Source organism: Neolamprologus brichardi, chromosome 3 (genome assembly GCF_056152115.1).
Source record: "Neolamprologus brichardi isolate AB-2024 chromosome 3, ASM5615211v1, whole genome shotgun sequence".
In the NCBI taxonomy this organism is placed as follows: domain Eukaryota; kingdom Metazoa; phylum Chordata; class Actinopteri; order Cichliformes; family Cichlidae; genus Neolamprologus; species Neolamprologus brichardi.
The window spans coordinates 14,982,474-15,007,268 of NC_142106.1; the positions used below are offsets into that span (position 1 = coordinate 14,982,474).

Genomic DNA, 24,795 nt, shown 5'->3' on the forward strand with positions numbered 1-24,795 from the left:
CAAATGACAACAAGAAAATAACTGTAAACAACTTAATGTCTATATGTTGTGATATGTTTATAGTTAGTTATTCAGAGTTAAAATGTTTTTATTGTTGATGAAGGATTACCAGACTGAAAAATACATCATATAAACTCTTACACATTTTCCTGTATCTCTCCCACATGTGATGAATACCTGTTACTGGATGAATCTGAACATTCTTTGTTTAAATGTGACTCTTTGTTGGGGCAAAATAAACAAAAGGAACTCAACTGTTATCAAATGGTGCTCCACATTTTGCTTTAAGATAAGTTTCTGGATGACAACCTACTGCCTGCTGAGGGTAAGTATAAGTGGGTTGGACATTCTTTCTTTTATTCCCAGTTATAGGAATGTTTGAAATCTGGGAATGAAAACTAAAATAACTGGAACAGCAGACTGGAGGCTGCTGTGAATCCTAAATCTGTTGTTTTTTATGTTTTATTTTTGTTTGACGAACAGCAAGGAGGCCACTATCAATCCAGCAGATCCCTTTAACTCCCCTCCAATATTAACCTCTTTTAATAGGCAGTGTTGGGGATTAACGGAACACATCTACCAGCGTTATTTATTTAAAACACAAAATATGAGTAACTGTATGCCATTCCATTACCATTTAAATAGGTGATATTCAGAATACTGTTACTTTGTTGAACTAAATAGAATACACGGGACTCACTTCCTGTTCCATATGTTAGGCTATCCCCTCTCTATGCCTTCTCCAATTTTGTTTTTTTGGAGGTTTTTTTGTTTTTTGTTTTGTTTTGTTTTTTCCCTTCCCGTTTGGGGGAATATTGTCCCAACGGCACCCAAACGGCAGTCTGGGTGCCGTTTCCCCCTCTGGGGGCGAGGGTACCTGGACCCGGGGTATAGAGTATGTTTGGGGCGTGTGATTGTGTGTACATGTCCATTTATGTCTATTCCTACGTTGGGTGAGTGCTGAGTGTTTGTATATGTGTGCATGAGGGTGGGAATGCATGTTTGTGTCTGTGTGTGCCTGTTTGTCTGTGTCTATATGTCAGGTCGGGTCTTAGACTCCACCTCTCTGGGAACTCCCAGGCCCTCCAAGTGTGGAGGCCTATCTCCCCTCACCACACTCCCTGCCGGTGACTGATGCCCTCAGGGGTCGGTGCATTGGTGGTTCTTGGTGTCCGGGGCTGGGCGCTCAGGTATGTACCAGCTCACTCCCAGTGGCTACTTGGCGGGGCCTGGCGCCTGTTGCTCGGTCAGGCCTCTTCCGGGGCGCGGGGGGCCCTCGGGCCTCCCGCCTCTGTGCCTGCGGCTCGGTTCACTCTGGCACAGCTGGCTGCCGGCAGAGCCGGTGGGCATGCCAGTGCAGCCCCCTCTAGCTTCTGCTCGGCTACTGGGTGACCCCTCGTCTGGGGATCAGCCCTTCCCATGAGGGTGGCACGGATACCCCTCCGGTGGTCCTCCGTGGGCTCTCGCACTCTGGGGCCTCTGGATGTCTGGGGCCTGGATCTCCTCCATGCCTGCTTCATGCCCTGGGGGACGGGGCTATGGCTCTCTACATCCTCTTGCAGACCATTACATGGGGAAACCATTTGAATACAAGCGCACTGATCCACACAGGTGTGCACACAGGTGTTCACTGTTCGTAGACTTAAATCACACCTTTCTTGGCTGCTACTTCAAAGCACATTGTGCGCTGTCTGTCCTGCGTGCTGCACAACAACATTCAATATTTAGTATTTACTGCTGTTTACACTTAGCTAGATTAATGCGATGGTGTTGTGTTTAGTATGTTGCTCTTTTTTTTTTTTTTTGCTTCTTTTATATTCTTTTTCTCTCAACAGGTGATCCAGGAGATATTTTTTCCCCCCCTTTCTCACTGTCCCTCTCCCCTTCTGTTTTTCTTCTCCTTCCTCTTTCTTTCTCCCTTTCCTATCCCTCACTCATGTCTGTCCCGTCTGTAACAACTGAAAATAAAATAAAATAAATAATAAAAACAAAGGTCGATCAAATGGACCAATACGGCAATGCCGTGATGATCCATTTGGCAAAATAAATCCATTGGGTGTCCTTGTTGGTCTTCAGACAACAATTCTGACGGCTAAAGAACCAAATGGGACAGGCAAAAAAAAAAAAAAAGAAAGAAAATTATTTTTAAACTCTATTTCAGTCTGGGATTAATACAGTTTCTCTGATTCTGATTACTGTAAATCCAAACAAAATAAGCAATAAAGGCTGTAATGTAAGTGTCCTGTTAATGTTGATGGCGTCAGTTACACAATGGACCCAGAGCCAGCAGTGCACGGGCAGGAATCCATTTCCGACACCACTTCATAAAAAGAATGGGATGGGCGAAACTTCAGTATCTTCGATGTATTATTGTTGTGTGAATTTTATTACTATTAATGAAGGCTACTCGCCACCGAGCTAACATTGTTAACTGGGTTTGCTGAGGTTAGTTCATAGACTGCAGACTGTTAGGCCATTTCTCAATACTCACGTACGAGAGTCCGTACTCACCTTTTCACTATTCCAGACTTCGTAAGTTGACACAGGAGTCCCGACTTCCCAAGAACGCAGCACAACCCTTCTACAATTGGAACGGGAGTGTACTTACTGACATCACAGCTATTTTTAGTTATTTATTTATTTTTGGTATTTATTTATTTTATTTCACAGCTTTGGAAGTGAATACCTTAAATGTTTCAAATGAAACAAAATCAACACAATCAAAATAAGACAACACAAAGTTATTGCTGAGATTCAGTAATACAGTCCATGTTCTCTGTCAGCTCTGTGTGACCTTTAAGCAGAAAACATCCTTTAAAAGTCCTCAAATAACTGATTTATAACCATTTTATTTCAGCTATAAAGAGACCCATGTCACACTGTCTTATCTGAACATTATGGGGAGATACTCACTGACTCTGGGTGTTTTCTACAGTTACACATGCTCTGTGTGTGTGATGTGGTTTCTCTCAGACACATTCAGCTATATTTCTGTCATATCAACCTTGTAACAGCATGCAGAGTTAATGTTTTGAGGATTTGCAAAATACATCTGGTAGTTTAAGAGCAGAAAGAAGAGATCTCATAGCAGCACATCAGCCAGAGCATGACATGTGGTCTGATCTCGTGCATTCACACGGTTTCTGTCCAGGTGTCAGAGATTAAAACACAGAGAAGCTGGAACCTCTTGGTACTGAGACCAGATCAGTTAACAGATACAGAAAAAAATTAAATACTTGCCTCTATCAACCTAAAAAACATTAATTTATTTATTTTAATTGGGAAATGGGGTGGTTGATAAGATGTTGTCAACAAAACTGCTGTCAGTTGTAGATTTTGCTTCAATCCAAGCCTTTCAGTTTCAGCATTAAAATTTTCTTTTTGGTTTGTTTTAACCAAAAACTGAAACTTTCTCATGGTGTTCAGTGGAGAAGAAGCCACAACTCTGAGACAGTCAAAGAGAAAGAGGAAGATGAAAAGGAGAAGGACGAAGATGAGGGTTTTACTTGATGCGACTCTGAACTGATGTCAGTGTTGGTTTGATATCATTGAGCAGCAGGATGGAGGAAACGTCTCTGCTGTGTCTGCTCTGTAAGCTCATTCTGTGTTTTTCATGCCTCTGCTGTCTTGTTGAATGTTAAACTCTGAACTAACCTGAGTTTAATTTCTCTTTAGTTCTGATCTCACTGCTGAGCTGCACCACAAACCAAGGTCAGTAACCTTCTTCTGTCACACTGTAAACCTGACTCACTCTCTCAAGAGGCTATTAAGAACATGGTGATAGAAAATGTATAAAATCGGATCAGTCTTATCTCACTCCTGCTGACAGTCTCCATTATTTATATTTTATTTAAATAACCAACTTAACTTGTATCCTTGTATCCTTGATGGGGTGTTGGAGAATTCATCATCCAGATACTCTTTTGTTCTGAGGGTGCACTGGGAACATCTGGGAGAAGCCTCACTCCACAAAATTTCAACTCCCACCTCCAGCATTGGTTTGATTGCTTTATAATGGAGGCTGGGGGCACTGAGCCAGATTGGGCAATGTTCTGCACCTCTATTGCTGAGAATCCTGCAAGGTTGTTGGCACCTGTCTCTGAAGTAATCCCAGAACCAGATGATGGACACTGGAGCTGAAGGGAGCCGTCATGAAGGAGGAGTCCTACTGGGCTTTATTAGTCTGTGGGACTCCAGAAGGAGATAACAGGTGCTGGCAGGATGAGCGGAGTGCGTCTTTGTAAAAACTTAGGTTTGGGAGTTCAGTGGGACAATGAAACGTGACTTTTGGTCAACGTCAAAGCGATTCTGGCAATTGTCAGATGATGCAGGAGAGGGAAGCGGTATTCTACAAACATTGTTTACAGTGTTGGTGGCAAACTGCTAACCTTGACTGGGGTTGACGAGATTCACCCTGAGTTCCTGAAGGCTCTGGATGTTACAGGGCACCTCTAGGCTGCCTCAGGAGCATGTGATGTCCCTGAGAAATTTCAGCTCAGAGTGCTTCCCCAGCCACCCAAGCCCAGATAAGCAGCATAAATTGGATGTACAGATCGACTTAACTTGTATTTGATATGAAAATGTAACAGCAGTAAATGCTAACTCTTAAAAAACAAACATAAAAAAAACAATGACTAAACATTCATTCCAGTTATTTAGTTTGTTTCAATATTCAATTTTCCTGAGAAACATGACTTTTCCTGCCTTGTCTGCACCACATTGCCTTCTTTTGCCCAAATTTCAAATCTCCCTAAAAAAGGAAAGTTTAGAGCATAGGTATCAAACTCTGGCCCGCGGGCCAAATTTGGCCCGCAGCGTAATTACATTTGGCCCGTGAAGCCATACCAAATTACTATTAGAGCTGGCCTACTGGTATTATACAGCTTATATATATAGTTTAGTATTAAGCTTTGCTTTTTCCATATTCAGTTTTTCAGCAAAACTTGTTTGAGTCCATAACAAAAGATTAATTCTTATATCTGGAGGAAGATTTTTTTTCAATAAATATTAATGTTAGCCCGCGACTTTGTTCCAGTTTTGAATTTTGGCCCACTGTGTATTTGAGTTTGACACCCCTGGTTTAGAGGCTCATTCATTTACTGAGATGAACAGGAGATATTTAAAATCTCAATAAATTTGTGAACTTGGCTTTGCTCTGTAATGTGTTTCAGCTTCGCGATCATGGGCCACAGGTTCAGGTTCTTGTTCTGTATTGATTCAACCAAGCAAATCACACGCAGATATTATATATCCTCCCCCTTTCCTCACAGCTCGTCTGACTGTGAGTCCCAGCAGCTCTCAGTTCTTTAACGGAGACTTTGTGTCTCTGAGCTGTGAGGAGGACGACAGCTCTGCTGGATGGACTCTGAGGAGAAACACAAGCAAACAACAGAGGACTCGGTGTGGAGCTGACTGGGGAACATCAGCTGGTTCGTCCTGTGTCATAAACTACATCTACCCATGGGACAGTGGAGTTTACTGGTGTGAGTCCAGAGAGGGTCCCATCAGTAACATGGTTAACCTGACAGTCACTGGTAAGCTGAGTGTGTGGAGTTAGTGTTGATGAAGCTGTGTGTAAATGGATGAAATGCTGTAGTTTGTCTCTGTGTTGAGGTGGATCAGTGATCCTGCAGAGTCCTGTCCTCCCTGTGATGGAGGGAGATGACGTCACTCTGCTCTGTAAAACAAAGACCACTCCCTCCAACCTCCCAGCTGCTTTCTATAAAGATGGCGTCTTCATCAGGAAGCAGCCTACAGGTCACATGACCATCCAGCATGTTTCCAGGTCTGATGAAGGCCTCTACAAGTGTGACATCAGCGGTCATGGAGAGTCTCCATCCAGCTGGATCACTGTCACAGGTGAGGAGCTTCAGTCTGAATAAACCTCTAATTTAATGCACATATTCACACTAACAGCTACAATTTTCTCTTCAGATAAACGTATACCGACAGCTTCACCCACCACAACAACTTTGCTCACATCCACATCACTGTCCACCACAACAGCTCCAAACCCTGGCTGCTCCCTCTGCCATCCTAATTTCAGACTAGTCCTCCACCTGGTGGTGATCTGTCCATACTTGATCTCCACTCTCCTCTTGGTGTCTTTATATCAACACAGAGCCAAAGGTAACACTCTGAATCATTCACTGATCAATCAATATGCTGATGATTAATTCCTCTCTTTGTTTAAACTCTGTCTTCTCTTGGCCCACCCCACCAGGCTGAGCAGGGACTGGATGATGACTGTAATTACAACATCACTGCCATCAACAAAGAGCACCACATCTGAACCTCTCTACCTTAACTTAAAATTAAATGTGTTCTGATGTTTCGAGCTGTGAATCAATTGGTTGCTTTTACTGTGTGTTTTTGTAATGATTACGTTTTTTACAGTGTGTGAGAACATCTGCCAGCACAGACACCAAAAGTGAAGGAGGACGTGCTCTTTCTGACGTTTTTAGTGTGCCAACCACATGTGACTGATGTTTACTCACACGGTAACCATATTTTGTGTAAAATCAATAAACTGATTATCTTTGTTAGTCCTCAATTCTTCATGTTAAATTTGTGTATAGCAGAGGGCTGATGAAGACTATGGTTTAGATGGAGCTCTGACTGAGGTATCTCTCAAAGTGGAGATGTGGAGGAGGTGGATTAAGTGAATTAGAGTCTAAAAAGGAAAATGACAGAAGAGCACTGAGATTTAAACCGTGCAAAATGGCAGCTGATTGGCTCACAAAAAGGTTAAAAAGAAGATGATTGGACTAGAGTAATGATGTCAGTATTGAGACTATGGCTGTGTGCATGCAGAAGTTGCAGTAAGCTGCAGTACCAGCAGAGGGAGAAATTTTATTTCAAGCCAACATGAAAATAGTCAATGGCAAATCTTTAAACAGACATTATCAAAACATTAAATATAAACACATATTAGCAGCCTAGCTTAATTGTTTCTGGCAAGTAAGGTCCCTAAAATGTAATTGTGCATTATTTGCTCACTTCTGACTACTTTTTATTGTAAATATATTCTTCTCCTATCTGTATTGCAAGTTCTGCATGTGTGTCCATTTCACGTTTTCTCCTGGATGCAGTTGGTGGGGTTAGGTTTATTGGCGATTCTAAATTGCCCACAGATGTAAATGTGAGTGCAAATTTTTAAACATTTAACCTATATATTTAGGTCAAGTATTAGCCACAGTTATATCATAAGTTTATGCCACTTGTTGTATGAGCATCTGTTGATGCATACTCCAGGGTTAATGTAACAGCAGCAGTAAGTCACCTAAAGGAATGGTTATAAGGAAAGGTGGAGAAGATAGAACTAATGCTGCCATCTACAGACTGGGTGACTTAAACACACCGATCACACACTGAGTGTGGATGTAGCTTATGCACAGTTTGAGGGTATTGTAATTTACTTCACTGCATTTTCTTGTTGTTCAATAAAGTTTTTGAGTTTTTGATGGTGCACCAGTCTGAGCACATGATGAAACCTCAGATTCAGGGATATGATGGGGCCTCATAATTCAAGACCTTTTACTGTATGAGGCAAGAGGGGTGAAATTTGGGAGCACATTTTTTTGAGGAAGGAAGCTGTTGTCATGGTGTAACTCTGAGAAGCAGATGAGTGCAGCTGCCTTACTGAAATAGGGTTTTCTTTACAGCTGTCTTCACTACTACAGTTAGTAAGATCATCCTTAGAACGGAAACAAAGAAAAGTACATTTTCACATATAATGAATTTTAAATGTAAATACAAAGACTTAATATATCTTTCCAGCAGCTTTGACAAACAAACAAATAGTTTAGAAATATATCATAGAGCAGCAATACATCACATTTTATTATAGTCACTATTGGAACTTAGGATGCCAAAGTCAAAGCCTTTAGGTATGTATGTTTATGCACTAATTATATGTTGTTAACATCATTACAGTGCCCAGTACATTTATTTAAAAAATGAAATAACATTAAATTAAATTAAAAATTACATTAATATGAAAAAAAATATTATTAAGATCACTAATAAAAAAAAGTCCTCTCTCAGTGTACTTCCAACCAAAACCACATGTACATCTAATAAAAGATATAAATATTGAAACACTCCTCACAGGTGTGATATACTTATACAAATACTTAACAGCATTCATAGAATGGCTCTTCTCTACTATCCAATAATGTAAAATGCACCGTAGTTTTCCATATGCTTGGACAAAGGACTTATAACTGAATTTGTTCTCAGTGGAAACAACAATAACAAATTAAATGATTATCTACTAAAATTTGAACATCTGTCCTCATCAGCAACAGTTTGGGTATAGTCTCTTCCAGCTCCAACATGACTGCACACCACTGCACAAAGCAAGGTCCATAAAGAAATGAATGAGCATGTTTGGTGTAGAAGAATGTGACTGGCCTGTACAGAGTACCTTAACCTGAAAGAACACCTTTGGGAGGAATCCGAGCAGAGATTGCAAGTCAGATCTTTTCCTCCAACATCAGCATCCAGCTGCTTTTAGAGTTGGGTTTGTGCTGGAAAACAACAGCATCAACACACAAACAGTGACTTTTTATATTCAGTTTTTGTTTTTCTTTAATTGGTCATGAATATATACATTTGAAAAAATCTTTATCTGCAAACTCCAGAGTTTGCAAAAGATCTTTTTCTTTTCCTATTCTTGCTAGATGTTCACCAGCTTTCTGTCTATTTTTTTTTTTTTTTTTTTTTTTTTTTTTTTGATAAATGACAACACTGAAAACTTGAAACAACAGCAGGAGACAGGTTTTAAAAGTTCTGGGGCATTCAGGGAATGCTGAAGTTTAGATAGTTTAGATGTGCACTTAGATAGATTACCATTTAGAAACGATTACATTTTTCCGTGTCTTAATGACAGAGCTGTGATAGTTAACTTACTAAACCAACATTTTTGATGGATTTCTTCCCCATCTTATATAATATAATATTTGTGCACTGTTCCAGTCTTTCTGACCAAGCTGGATAAAGCCCACAAACATTCATGCAGCACATTTATTAATCTACAGTGCTGGAGGATCAACACTGAGGCTACTGGTGCTGATATGCTTAGTTTTAAAATTGGCTGTATTTCTGCAGCTTGTTTCTCTCTGGAAGACACAACACTCAAATGTTCCCGCTTTAGCAGTAATCACATCCTTCTATGGTAAAATGGTAAATGGACTGTATTTGTATAGCGCTTTTACTAGTCCCCCCTAGGGACCCCAAAGCGCTTTACACACCCAGCCATCCATCCATTCACTCACTGGTGGAGGCAAGCTACAATTGTAGCCACAGCTGCCCTGGGGCAGACTGACAGAAGCGAGGCTGCCATCGGCCCTTTTGGCCAACACCAGTAGACGGCAGGTGAAGACCTCGACACAACGACCGAGACGACCGGCAACCTTCCGATTACAAGGCAAACTCCCAACTCTTGAGCCACGATCGCCCGACAAAGACATGCCTCCATCCTTCATCCGTCTGTCCTCGCTTCACTTCAGTAAATAATGACTGTGATTGTTCTCATAATGTTTTTACTGTACCTGTAACAGCATTAATTAAGATCTGTAATCTACATTTTGACGCAGACAAATACTAAAGTGTTTCTTCTGAGGGTTTGGAGACCGTCTGACACTGAGCTGCTCTTACACAGAAGAAATGTGCAAATGTGGAATTCAGCCTGTAGATGCATGATGAAGGATTTACGTGATGTACTAAATATTTGACTTAACAGCCTCCATAAAAGCACAGTTGATCTTCACAAACGTTTTTCATCTTCTTGGACGTCAGCAGCACCAACTAACAAGAAACGTTCCCACAACATTCTTAAATGTGTCGTACCAGTTTGAGAACATTCAAGGTTAAAAGAGGTTCTATTATTAAAAAAGAAAAAAAAGTGTTACACAATGTTTGATGACATCAGTTAAAGAACATCATCATTTTTGAAAACCTGTCTGTCTACCTTGTGTTGGGATCCCCGTTAAGGAGCCTCTGGCTCACTGGGTGGGTCAGCACTGAGGAATGTTTTTCTTTGATGTCTCAACACATCATTCAGACATTTCTGCACCAAGTTTAGTTCCTGCTGCTCTAACAAATATTAATGGAGCCTTGAATACATGTTAGAAACACAGGTGAATATTTCCTCACTCAAATGTCAACCTGAGCTACAAACACAGATCTGAGTGCAGAATGAGATCTGATTGGTTTATACAGACATGACAGTTTGGCAGATTTACTTCAGACCTCTGAGTAACAGCCTTTAAAATGCTGCATCACTAACAGTAAGTGAACCTTTCTAAATTGTTTAAGGACACATTCAGAGCCCTGAAAACACAGCAGGAAGTAAAACCACAGAGAAAGAAGAGATCTGATCAGAAGACATGACTAACATCTCTGTGGACCAAACTGTGTGTGGAAAGATTGAATCTATGTCTGTTTATCTCAGCGTAATCTTGAATGAAGCTGGAGCAAGTTCACATTTAAAACATGTAACACATTACAGTACTCCTCTGTGTCTTTATAAATTTGTACAGGTTACAATGTCACTTTGTAATGGCGCTGTAAACCACTCAGTACTTCATAAACATATCATAGACACAGCACCAGTGTTTACAGCATCTGTTTGTAGAAGGAAGCTCCTTGTGCTTCAGTGAAGTTGAGTCTAATCTTTTATTTTCAGCTGCTTTTCTGCTTCCAAGTGGTTGAAAAAATACACAAACAAAAAAAGACAAAAACAAACAAACCATGACAGTACTTTAATTTCAGATATCTGAACTCAAACAGAATCACTTCAATACAAAACACCACAAGTTAGTGTTAATACATTCGCAAACATTTCAGGCTTTGTACACAGTTAATTTCCACGTTGTAAACACGGATAATGTAGTATAATGTTTTGTGCTTCTCAATCCACTAAATCAGCAGTTCTCAAATATTTTCTCCTGTGTCTCATTTCAGGAACTGAATCATTGTCAATTAATCTTAAAAAAAATTAATAATGATGGAGATTACATTTTATTCCCAGGTCACAGCATCAGCAGATACTTGTTTGTTTTGCACAAGCAGAGACTTAGTGTTTGAAAACTGCTGGACTACAAACATGTGGAGTTGCAAATTAAAGGTTTTTATCAACAGGAAGCTGTTTTTGTTCTAGTTTTTGGACAAACTATGAAAAAAAAAATCAGCCATTTTTATCCTGGTTTCCAGACTCTGTCAACTGTGAAGGAGTATAAGCTTATGCTAACAGGCAGCTGGCATCAATAAGTGTTTGAGAGACGAGCTATTAAAAGGAAAAACAGCTTCCTGTGGACACAGACCCTTACTTAGACATAATACAATCACATTAAAGATAACAGACTGAGAGAAATGGGTGTATTTTAACCTGTCTATACAACCAAAATGTACACAAACAACATTAAAAAAAAAAAAAAGCCTCATTTAATGTTAAATGTTACTGAATTGCTCTTAGTCTGGCTCATCACCTGGGACCTGTTTGTCATGGGAGACCCTACCAAGAGCTGAACGCTCCAGACAACTCAGCTCCCAGGATCGTCTGAGCTCACAAACCCCGACACCACGATAAGGTGGCAATTCAAAGAGGGGGACATGCCTTGAATCCAACATGCCAAACACAACTCAGCTAATCACACATGGGTGTGGCTTAATGAGTGTGGCATGTGTCAGAAAAAGACATGTAAAATAAAATTCCCAGCTTGGGAAAAAAATTACTGATAACAAAAAACAGTGAATAAGGACAACAACCTCTTGCCAGGTGAGTCACAGTCCTTTGGTGTGTTTGGATTCTGATATTTTGGTTTTTTGCATCTTCTGTAGATTAATATGCCAGTGATGGCAACAACAGCAACAACAAGAAGCAGCACAGCAATGGCCGTTAGCAGAACAATCGTGAGTCCTCCTGTCTGACCTGCAGGTGAGAAACAGGTGTGAGGTGTCAGCTGTCAGGTAGGTGATGAGTGAAGAACAGAACAGAATCCATTTCCTCTTCAAACTGCTGTCAGACATTATCTACTGCACTCTGATCACATCACTCAGACCAGCTGCTTTCTACAAAGTCTCATCAACAACATCTTTAGAAACAAACATCAACAACCAGGAAGCAGCTTCACCTCTGATCACACACACACTCAACTCTGCTCACTCACCTGGAGGATCAACATGAAGGTAGATGACACTGATGAGCTTCAAACCAAATGTTCCTGTCTCAACAACACGGCACTCGTATGTTCCAGTGTCATTAATCGTCACATTCTTCATAATCAAAGACACGTCTCCATCCTTCATCTGTTTGTCCTGCAGATCCACCCGGTTCTCAAAAGATGGATGCTGGTTATCTGGATATAAGTGACCGTCCCGGTGCAAAAGGACATATTGTTCCTCCAGGTCAGTTCTTCTCCACTCTACATGGGTGGTGTTGTTGTTTGGAGCTTGACATGGCAGAGTGATGTTGTCTTGTCCAGACTCAGCTGTGATGATTTCCTGGCCTGAAAGAGAAAGCAGCATAGAGCAGAGAGGTTAATGTAAAACTACACTAAGGATCAGAAACCAGTTAGCTTTGTTGAGCTGACCAGAGAGAGTATATTATATAAGACTCTGTGTGTGCTGTTCAATCAGGACAAAATGACTATCACACTTATTTGTTTTAAAAAAAAATTATATAAAAATAATATTTGTAAATAAATCCGGCTCTGAGGTTTCTAACATGAGCTACACATTTCAATGTTTTTGCCAGTGCATAAAGCCCTGAGCCACGCCGGGCCCATGTGTTTCACACATGAAAAAATAAATACATAAAAATGAAAAAGAGGGGAAAGAAACAGATAGAGGTTAGCCCTTCAAACAGTTTCAGCTGACATCCATCCACTCTGAATGAAGATGAGCTCAGTTATTCAAGTGTGGAAGTGTGAACTTCAACCACTGCTGATGGTTTATAAATTTACCAGTTTTATTGTTAAACTGGGCTGATGTGCTACAGCTTCTCCCAGAAAGACTGAATCTATTGTTTGTTGATCAAATCTAAAACAATTCCCAGATGCAGACTTCTTGAAAGAGGATGCAGAGTAGACGACAACAGATTTAAGCACAGAAACAAAGCATCGGGGTAGTAAGACGTGTATTTGCTGCAGCCATATTGCTGAAGGCATTTAAAAACCCGACCTTTTCCTGTAAAATACAGATTCCATCATTTTGCACGTGTTTTTCATGTTTCAGTGAAATTTAAAAAAAAACACTAAGAAGAAACAGAGAAAAATGTTCCACAGTTAGCTGTTTGATGATATTTTAACACTATTAAAGTGTTTAATCATAGTAAGTACCGTATTTAATCTGACTTAAAGATCACTGACTATGCTGATCTTAAATTAAATTGCTTCTTGATGAACATTTTAATTAATGTATTAGAAAGATGTTTTTGTGTTTATCTTTTATTCAAATCGGGTAATCTGAGTTTAAGTGTGTGACTTAAAGACAAGTAAAGGAGACAAGGTGGCTAAGTCAGGCTAAGTGAACTATGTGAATGAAATATTAGTGTGACACACTCTGCAGCAGGATAGTAGATATTTGATGATAAATGATTTTTTTGTTTTTTTCTAAATAACATTTTAAAACAGCCAGTAAAGATTTAAGAGGGTTTCATGTCCACAACTATACATATATAAAGGCTAATTTACATCATGTGGCCCTGCACTCATAAACTGACATGGATGTGACCCAGTCTGTGAAGCTGGATTTAAAAAATAAGTACTCAAAGTTCAAGTTTTTAAAAATGTTGAGCCCCATCTTGTGTCAGTACAGAAAATTAGTTTACTGAGTTGGTAGATTGGTTGCGGTCAATCGACTTATATTTGTTTATGCTAGCTAACTAGTAACAGAACCAATAACTCAGAGGAACATAACGCTAAACCTGAAAATCAGTCAACAGGGATCACTTTTGTGCTGCGCTTGACTTTAACAATAAGTCTAAGTGTCATGGTCCCAGTGCCTGTTCGGCTGAGTCAGTACTGATTGGATAGTTAAATTTGTGATTGACATGACATTGGCCAATCAGATGAAAGGAAGAAAAATAGGGTCAAAATTCATACTTGTAACTTGAAACTTGAGTGCAGAGTTTCACACGTATTTTTTGGCTAAGTCCACACACAAATCTTTTTTACACACACAAATTCTTTTTACACATACAAATCCTGATTTACCAGTACAAAATATTTATGACCACAATTTGAGCCCATACTGTATGGCTACAAGTGTTTTTGTCTATTTTGTCCCTTCTCGCTCCCCTCTCGCGCCCTGCGCTCTACCGGGGCAGAGTTCATTGTGGACTCCCGCCCCTGCAAACAATCATCTGTGATCAGCACTCTCTCAAGCCCACTACTTAAGGCAGCTGCTGGGAATGCCTCGTTGCTGGATTACTGTGTAACCCTTATCAGTGTTTCCTGTATTCATCAGCTTTCTTCAAGTTTCTTTTGAGCGTCATTCTAATACCAATCTACTCTTTCATGCCAGATTCTGCATGCCCCACCTGAGGACCTGCTGCTGCTGATCTGTTGTGAGTGTGGTGAGTCGGTGTGGTGCGAAGAGGAATCCCTGGGAGGAGAAGCCCCGTGTGTGAATAACCCGCTTGTGTTTTTCCTTCACTGCCCTCGTGACCCCTGGAGACCTCAAACCCCTTTCCTTCACCTGTACATAGTGGCACTCGGTGTGAGAAAATAAACTAACTGATCTCTGTGCATCTGAGTCCCTCCTGAGCCTGTGACACTAAGTTAAGAAACCAAGGATATACTTTCACGCTTTCTTGTTTGACAAGCTGCACTGATACGAGAAAATCCAGCTGTTAGTTGTAATGTTCGGGTTTGTGAAGCACTTGAATCAATCCAATGAATGTGGATTGTGTGGAGGAGTCTTTTTGAGTCAGGTGACAGGTGGTTCACCAGACCGATAAGCTGCAGAAACCCTGATTTTTGCCTAGTGTGTGGTGCAGTCAGCTGATGTTATCAGCACTATTTTAACACAAATACACGTTACAAAAAGGGTCTAAGTCGTCTCCACCTGCTATGGCAGCTGAGATCCTTCGGGGTGAACAGGACACTAAGGACGTTTTACGACACTGTGGTGGCGTCTGCTAGAGAGGTGGAATGGCAGAGAGAGACCGGGGGAAACTCAACAAACTGGTCAGGAGGGCCAGCTCTGTCCTGGACTATCCGCTGAAGTCCATCGAGCAGGTTGGGGAAGAGAGGATGTTGTCTAAGCTAACATCCATCATGGACAACACCTACCACCCCCTGCATGAGACTGTATGAGCAATGAGCAGCTCGTTCAGCAGTAGACTTTTACACCCACAGTGTAGGAAGGAGCGCTACAGCAGGTCATTCTTACCAGCAGCTCTCAGACTCTATAATGCAGCTTAACATTCTTTTGGTCATCTTACTCACCAGCTTGTTGTACATTTCATATATATCTCTGTACAATTTTTCTATACATATTCTGTACATTGTTACCTGTATATACTTGTATATACGAACTCGGTTGCTTATGTATATAGGACCACCTTGTTTTCCTTTTATATTTTTATTTTCCCTTGCTGTAAGAGTTCTGTAAAACCGAAATTTCTCATCCGTGGGATATAAAGGTTTATCCTATTCTATTCTATTCTACATAACAGCCCACTACACATGCACCACCCCATCAGCAGTTAGTAGGAAAAACAGATCAATGTGTGCCATGGAGATTTTCAATAGTGCTTCAGTAAGAATCATGGTTATGTTTGTGGTGTGATACGCATGCAACCTGTGATGTGGTAAACTGTTTGGCTGAGCTGAGGAAAAGACAGAATATTTTATTGCATACAATAGCACTGATCACATTTTGTGGATGTCTGCTTTGTCAACTGATTGCGTGCCTCTGTACATCCGATCCTTTAGGAAACCTGGTCTGTTGGACTCCAACTTGTTGGTCTGATGAATCAAATAGGCTCTCCTTACACTCCTCTCCTCATTCATAACGTGCTTTACGAATCTAAACATTACAGCTAATAGAGGGGTCTAAGGAGCTTGATATGATACAAACCGTATCATATCTAACTAACAGACTCCAATTTGTGCATGTAAATGGAGAGTCCTCTTCAAACACTAAGGTTAATTATGGAGGTCCACAGGGTTAAGTGCTAAGACCAGTTCTGTTTACATTATACATGGTTCCCTTAGGCAGCGTCATTAGAAGACAGTATACATTTTCACTCCCATGTAGATGACACCCAAAGCCAGATAACACACATTAGTTAAACTGCAGGAATGTCTTAAAGACATAAAGGCCTGGATGGCCTCTAACTTTCTGCTTCTTAATTCAGATAAAACTGAGGTTGTTGTTTTCGGCCCTGAAAATCTTAGAAATATGGTATCTAACCAGATTCTTACTGTGGATGGCATTACCTTACCCAAGCGTTATTGTTATATATATATATATATATATATATATATACACACACACACACACACGTTTGTATATAGTTTCTATTACTGATTCTTCACACCCTCCACATGTAAGGAGGCTAACACCTGAATTTTAATCTTAATGTTGCTGAACCTCAGTACTCGTAGTTGACATGAATGTAAACACAAATGTCTAGTGTTTCGTGTTTCTAGCTATGGACTCTAGATCCAAATAATTAGAGTGTAACAATGTGTATTCAGATTTATTTGCTTTCACCACCAACACTGCTTACTGTATGCTTCATCTGCTTCTGCACTTCAGTCAAAATTACAATTAAGTTGGCCTTTATTAAGCAAATATTTTTAGACTGCCCACCCATCCATCTTTTGCTACTTATTCTAATCTGGATCACAGGGGTAGTCTAAGCAGATTAACCCAGACCTCTCTCTGCACAATCACCTCCTCCATCTCTTCAGGGGAACACTGAGGTATTCCCAAACCAGCCAAAAGATGTGATCTTCTCCAGCGTGTCCTGGGCTGCCGGGGGCATCAACCCAATGGGACACATCCAAAACATTTTACCTAGTTACCTCCGTAGAGTACCTTACATTTGACTGAGCTCCTCACCCTTACTTATAATGCAGCTACTTTTGAATCTTTTGCACAAACACAGGTAGTAATCAAAATGGGCTATCAAAGTAAGCCTAAATAAATATCCACGCTAATATTTTTTTCTATTTACTTCAATCATTGTCAATTCTTCAATCAAGTACCAACTAATCAGAAGAAGCCTGCTGCAAAGTCACTTGGTGTGATTATGACCATTTCAGAATATGAACAGGCTCAACAGGCTGTGAAAAGTATATTACAAATATGAGTTATGATCTCAAACAGATTTGGTCAAACACTGCTTAGAAATGACTCTTGATAGCAAATTTGCCAACCCTAGCTCTAGGTCACCCTGGCAGGCAGAACAAGTTCATTTGTTTGGATTTTTTCTCCTCTTTTAAATGGACCTGTGGAGCTAAATGAGGGTTTAAAAGTTTTACGTGATTTGAATCTGAAATTCTAAGTTTTGATATGAAAAAAAGTATTATTTTATCTTGAATAAAGTTTTTTATTAATTTATTTATTTGTACTTTTTTTTCAGCATCACACCCTTTTTATTTTTAGTATTGCGTTGTGGGCCTTTATCAATGGAGTGGCGAGGCTTTGACTAATGACTAAGTTAATTATTGAGTTAATGTTACAAACATTCACCCAGGAATACAGTCCATCATCAGACAATCAGAAACCGTGTTTCCTATCTGTTAGCTGGTGTCTGCAGCAACCTGTGACGAGCGGTGGCCACCTTGAACTAAAATATTTATTTTTAATTTCTAACAAATGTGTCACAGCAGCTGTTAATCATTAGTCCACACTCTGCCCTTCCCCCATGATACACGCCCAAAATACAAAATCGGGATCTGAACATCTGATCTTAAGTCTGAAACTAAAAAAATTAGACTTCAAATTTAAGAAAAGCCAAAAGAAATAAAACTGTAAAAAAACAAAAAAAAACAAAAACAATTTGCATGAAAATAATTAATTCAAAATTAATATAAAAAAGAAAAAAAAAAAAAAAAAAAAATATATATATATATATATATATATATATATATATATTTTTTTTTTTTTTTATGATAATTATTTTAACACATTTTTTGTTTTTAAATATCAAACTTAAAATCATCATAAATACCTGGATTATTGACCATGCACCAAGACATCAAAACTTAGAATTTCAGTTTTACTATCAAATTAATAAAACCTTTGACTTCAATTTAGCTCCATAGGCTCGCTTCTCCTGTTGAAGTTGACTTAGGTCAGACACCTGTCATGTAGCCATAGTAGGTCTGTGGATGGATGAAGTGCAGGGTTACTATAGTGAACTAAAAATAAAATTCGGATTTAAGAGGAAAAAGAAAAAAAAAAAAGACTTCAGGGGAAAAAAAATTGCTCCAAGAACTAGCTGCTGCTGTTGGCTGAAACGAAGGATGTTTGAGATGATCAGTCACTGCACACTGCTCCAGGATGGTATTCATACCTACAGTTTTCCAAAGTCCTTCATATCAGGTCAAATTGTACCCATGTCAACCATAATCTATATCTCTCCACACACACACACACACACACACACACACACACACACACACACACACACACACACACACATCTTGATATTGTGTTCATTCAGATCAAATTAGCCCAATTTGAGTGTCAGTTTGTTTACTTGTTACAACGTCTATTGACCTCTTGCCCAGGTCACTCTACTTAAGGACATTTATAAACTTGGTGACATTTTACACAGAGAGATGTAGAAATTTCTACAGTAGGTCACTGCTGTCAAATTAGTACATTTACAAACAGGTAATGCAACTTAAAAAAATAAAGGTTAAAATAGGCACAATTGAAACCAATAAAGAAATTTTGAAAGCCGTCTGATTTTTTTTTTTTTCCCCCCTTCAGATTTTTTCCTTGAGTATCATCTTAGAGCAGCGGTGTCTATCTCCAGTCCTCGAGGGCCAGCATCCTGCTTGTTTTTGAGATATCCCCGCCCTATCTGTTGTTGATAACCTGGAGCAGGCATGCTTTGCCAATAATAAGCTACAAGGGCAGGTTAGTTGGAAAACAAGCAGCACAGCGGCCCTGTGCACCTGGAGTTCGACACCCCTGCTCTAAGTCACAGGCATCGAACTCCAGGCCTTTAGGTCCAGTGTCCTGCAGGTTTTAGATATCACCCTGGGTCAACACACCTGAATCAAATGATTCGTTCATTACCCTTCCCTCTGGAAAACTTCAAGACATGTTGAGGAGTAGGGCTGTTTGATATAACGATATATATCGGATGCCGATATAAAAACATCTATCGTTTCATTTTACGCTATCGTTTGTTTCGTGGTGTCGCAAAATAAACTGTTTACGGCAATATTTTTTCATCGTTTTGATGGTCACTGTAGTGGCTATATTAATTTCTTAAAGTTCTCTCTTTCTCTTATATTTAATATAACCACACTACGGACGGACAAGCGCCTGTTTTTATGCGTTGTGGTTAGCAACAACGGTAACAGCAAATGTATGAGATTTTGGTCATATCGCACAGCCCTATTGAGGAGGTGATTTAGCCATTTGAATCAACTGTGTTGGATCAAATTCACAACTAAAACCTGGAGGACACCGCAGCAGACCAGTCAAGAGCAGCCGATAGTTCTGAGAGAGAGAGAAAAAAGAGAAACAATCACATTGACACTTTTCATCAAAATAACCTATAACACCATCAGACTTTCTATTTGCTTTGTTTAAACAAGTGGGCTGACCATCTGATAATAGTGGTAAACTGCTGCAGCATACCATTGGCCAATTCTAGATAACCAGTGGATAACCTGCATCCATCTTACCCTGTCCTCATGATCTTCATGCACCATACTAGCTGTTCTACATGTCCCCCTTCACTATGATGTACTCATTTCTAATCCTGTCCCTTCTGGTCATCGTGAGCTCTGCCTCCCATCTTTCTTTACTTTTAAAAGTATCCACAAGGGGGGGTTAATGAGGACTCTTTGTTAGGAATTGAATGTGAAAAGGCCCACAAGTGAGTGTCAATTTCTTTACAGGTGAATGAGTCAGCTGTAAACACGTTACCAACCCAAACTTCTTTTACTCACCCCAGGCCATTGGATATGTAGAACACAGCTCATACACTAATAAATTACCAATCACTACCTACTTGATGAAGCATCTAATGTATTTGACAGTTAGGACATCTATGCGACTGCTGCCATAAAGTGATGCCTTTCTATTGTAACTGTACCAGTCTGAACTTCAAAATACCCTCCATATCACTGTTTAAAAAAGAAAAGAAAAACCTTCTCAATACAAAAAAATAAAGTAGAATGAACAACTTAAAATGAATTGAAAATGTATTACAAAATACCTGCCTACGTATAGCATTTGTTTCAAATAATATAAATGATCACATGTTGTGCTTTGTGTACATCAGTGTGCATCAGGTCCTTCCTCTGTTTGGGATGACTGGGGTGTGACTTGACTTTGTCGGAGGACATTCAGAAGCTTCAAACGATAATCCATCCACAATACAAGAATAGTCATTAATTTACTGCTACGTGGGCTGGGCTGTAGATACATGGTAAGGTTTTAAAAACGGCGCTTTAACACGTGCTGCCGATGAATAGTGGTAATAAAAACCGAGAGATGCCAACAGTGATCACTAACTTTTTTTTTCTCTTAAATAGGGGCTTGTTGAGATTAAACAGAACAAGATACCACAGCATTAAAACATGTTAAAAACACAACAGCCTTAATAAACTCAGAGTATTCCCCAAAGCAGGGTTCACACGTAATCACTTAACAACCGGAGAATAGAAATTAACTTTAACAGAAAGGAGAAAGAACTGTTTGTTGAAATGAGCAAAATCTATTTTATAAATGGGCTTCAGGCAGAGACCGCTGCAACCATGTTCTGTATCATACAATACCACCATTTGTAACGAGTTTGGGTTATCATTCACCAAGTTAGGACGATTTTTATTCATGTACTAACCTAATTAACTACCTTGGCCTTCAAACAATATGGCGGCAGCAATGACGCATCATTTAATAAATCGCTGCTACCAGAGCGCCGTATTGACGTACCGGCACAAATTTGATTTTGATTTTTCTGTGAACGCTACTCATAAATGAACACAGTGATCCCGTGACGGGAGCTTACGTAGCCTCCTTACCTTTCCAGAATGTTCTGGAATCTTCCAGGTGAACCAGCGGCTGCAACTAGGTAGACTAACTGATTTGTATCTTTTATTTAATTATTATACTATAAACTAAACATGTTTCCACTTGTTAGCAGCCTACAATCACTACTTAACAAAATAAAAATAAATAAAAACATTAAAGCACACAGGAAATACCTGTTCAAACAGGAAGTAAACAAAGCTCAAGAATTTTTTTCTCTATACACTTTATTTAAAACAATGACAATCTCAAACAGACAAGCGACATATTGACTCATTCAGAAGTTCTGAATGATTCAATATGTCAAATTCAATGTCGCTTGTCTGTATTCTGAATCAGAACAGTATCACACCGAACAGTATATATATATATATATATATATATATATATATATATATATATATATATATATATATATATATATATATATATACGTATACATACATATATATATATAGATAGATGGATGGATGTATACATATATATATATATATATATATATATATATATATATATATATACGTATACATACATATATATATATAGATAGATGGATGGATGTATACATATATATATATATATATATATATATATATATATATATATATATATATATATATATATATATATATATATATATATATATATATATATATATATATATATTATATATATATATATATATATATATATATATATGTACACATCTCCAAACCAACCATAGATGTCCATTGTCCATAAATGAAGTGTAATAATTAGAAATAACAAAGGGAAAACTTTTTTAGCATGTGAAGAAAAGCAGGTGGAAAAAGGCGTGGAAAGTTATGACACCAGTTGAAATCTATCAGTAATTAGTAATTTGCCACTTGGTGGAAATTGATATCAGCTGATTCTTTCCCAACTGATCGCCCATAAAAAGGTAACTTTTTAGCAAGTTTTCACACAACACACATCTCATAATGATTTTTTCAAAGAAAACAATAAGTAATGCACTCATCCGCCATGGCCCATATGCATGCTCACCATGCAACACTCCATTGCTGAAACAAAAGCCTGTTGAAGTACGTTTCAAGTTCACTGAACAACATTTAGAAATAAATAAATAATAATAATAAATAATAAATAATAAAAACTTTAACCACAGCGTGATGCAGTTTGATGTCGTGCATCCACACAGTTTCTGACCACATGTTAGTGGTTGGAACAGAGAGAAGTCAACAGGAACAAAACCACCTCCAGGTCACTTCCTGCTGTCAGCTACAGGAAGACAAAACTTATTTCTTTCAATCTGTAACACAATTGATAAAAGCAATCCTTTCAGTAACATAGTCAGTAATTTTACTCTATGTGTCAGCTAGAGCTATAACACATCCCTGTGGTTTGTTCGGACTGGCAGTGAAGGCATTACACAGGTGCTGATGTTCACTTTAGTGCATTTCTGGAGGAAACCACAACACTGAAAGCCAGTCAACGAGAAAGAGGAGGGTTTTGCTTGAAGTCACTTTGAGCTGATGTCAGTGTTGGTCTGATACCATTGAACTGCAGGATGGAGGAAACGTCTCTGCTGTGTCTGCTCTGTAAGTTCACTCTGTGTTTTTCATGCCTCTGCTGTCTTGTTGAATGTGAAACCTTGAACTAACCTGAGTTTAATTTCTCTTTAGTTCTGATCTCACTGCTGAGCTGCACCACAAACCAAGGTCAGTAACCTTCTTCTGTCACACTGTAAACCTGACTCACTCTTCCAGGAGACTGTGGGACACATTTATTAAGAACATGGTGCCAAACTTCAGTCAAATCAATGTTATCTTACTCCTGTCAGTCTACATAATTTCAGGTTGAATTACAATTAAACAGATGTCTTACACTCAAATACATCTGCACCTTAGCAAAGACTCTTATGTAAGAAATAATATCTGATTTATTATCATCCAGTAACAATTGATAGTGAATGAAAACAAGGAATATGGGACTAGAAGTTAAGATATGAAATGTAATATGGGCCCTGGTCTATATATCCTCTACTACTCTATTACTCACAGCTCGTCTGACTGTGAGTCCCAGCAGCTCTCAGTTCTTTGAAGGAGACTTTGTGTCTCTGAGCTGTGAGGAGGACGACAGCTCTGCTGGATGGACTCTGAGGAGAAACACAAGCACACGACAGAGGACTCAGTGTGGGGCTGACTGGGGGAAATCAGCTGGTTCTTTCTGTAACATCAGCTACATGTACAAATGGGAGAGTGGAGTTTACTGGTGTGAGTCCAGAGAGGGTCCCATCAGTATCATGGTTAACCTGACAGTCACTGGTAAGCTGAGTGTGTGGAGTTAGTGTTGATGAAGCTGTGTGTAAATGGATGAAATGCTGTAGTTTGTCTCTGTGTTGAGGTGGATCAGTGATCCTGCAGAGTCCTGTCCTCCCTGTGATGGAGGGAGATGACGTCACTCTGCTCTGTAAAACAAAGACCACTCCCTCCAACCTCCCAGCTGCTTTCTATAAAGATGGTATCTTCATTGGGAATGAGGCTACAGGTCACATGACCATCCAGCATGTTTCCAGGTCTGATGAAGGCCTCTACAAGTGTGACATCAGCGGTCATGGAGAGTCTCCATCCAGCTGGATCACTGTCACAGGTGAGGAGCTTCACTCTGATTTCAGCTCTTATTTCATCCACATATTCACCTGAACAGGTGGGATTCTCTCTGCAGAAAAACCTACAGCCACAGTGATGCCCATCACCTCTGCTCTTCCCTCTTCCACAACACTGGCCTCTCACTCCTCCACCCTCCACCTTGCTATCAGAGTGGTCCTCCACCTGGTGGTGTTCTGTCCATATTTCATTTCCACTCTTTTCATGGTGTCTTTATATCGACACAGAGCTAAAGGTAAAACTGAATCATTTTCTCACTTAATGTGCTGATGATTAACTCCTTTTGTTCTGAAATCTTCATTGTCTCACATCTGATACTTTTTCATATTTTTTGTTTGTGCAGGGAACAAACTTTCCGTCTCAATCCCTCCCACTCATCCTGAGCAGGGATTAGAGGATAAACATGAGGATGTAATTACTGATGTCACCACAGAGCATCACTTCTGAAACAAACTTCTGTTGTGTCTCTGTGGTCCTCACTAACTTTGTCCTCTTCACCTCTGACGTCATTGGAGTAAATGGACTCTGATGTTCATCTCTGGATATTTTCATGCAGATAAACAACAAATATTCATCCTAAGAGGAGGATTTCCATGATGTACTGTGTATGTTACTGCAGCTCTGTACCTAAGGTATTTTTCACAAAGTATTCAGATTATTTCTGAATGAAACCTGCAGATGTTTTCAGATCTGATATTGGAGGAAAACCTAAAAACTGTTACACAGATAATGTTCATGTTTTATGTCCCTGTCCTGCATGATTAAATAGCTGGACTGTTCATGGGCCGGGGTCTTTTCCCCAGCATGTTTTAACTTGAAATTTAAGTCATTTATATTATTCTGTTTTGTGTTTGGTATCTTCTTTTTTAATTCTTCTCATGTTCTGTTTTGTATTCTACCTTAACTTTCC

At 39.4% G+C, this 24,795-nt stretch overlaps 1 protein-coding gene across 4 annotated transcripts; it reads left to right on the top strand.

Moving 5' to 3' along the window:
• The first annotated feature begins 3,548 nt into the window (after positions 1 to 3,548).
• On the top strand, positions 3,549 to 24,349 carry LOC102777914 (Fc receptor-like protein 5). 4 transcript variants are annotated; one of them, XM_087838781.1, is made up of 6 exons: positions 3,561 to 3,591; positions 3,676 to 3,711; positions 5,271 to 5,534; positions 5,614 to 5,859; positions 23,944 to 24,120; positions 24,229 to 24,349. In XM_087838781.1, the coding sequence occupies exons 1-6, from the start codon at positions 3,561 to 3,563 to the stop codon at positions 24,330 to 24,332; spliced, it is 858 nt and encodes a 285-aa protein (XP_087694907.1). In that variant the 3' UTR covers positions 24,333 to 24,349. The 4 variants fall into 4 exon arrangements, with proteins under 4 accessions (XP_087694908.1, XP_087694907.1, XP_087694906.1 ...); XM_087838780.1 differs by lacking the exons at positions 3,561 to 3,591; positions 3,676 to 3,711; positions 5,271 to 5,534; positions 5,614 to 5,859 and adding exons at positions 22,713 to 22,817; positions 22,902 to 22,937; positions 23,280 to 23,543; positions 23,623 to 23,868 and having other exon boundaries at positions 23,926 to 24,120; XM_087838779.1 differs by lacking the exons at positions 3,561 to 3,591; positions 3,676 to 3,711; positions 5,271 to 5,534; positions 5,614 to 5,859 and adding exons at positions 22,713 to 22,817; positions 22,902 to 22,937; positions 23,280 to 23,543; positions 23,623 to 23,868.
• The last annotated feature ends 446 nt before the right edge of the window (positions 24,350 to 24,795 follow it).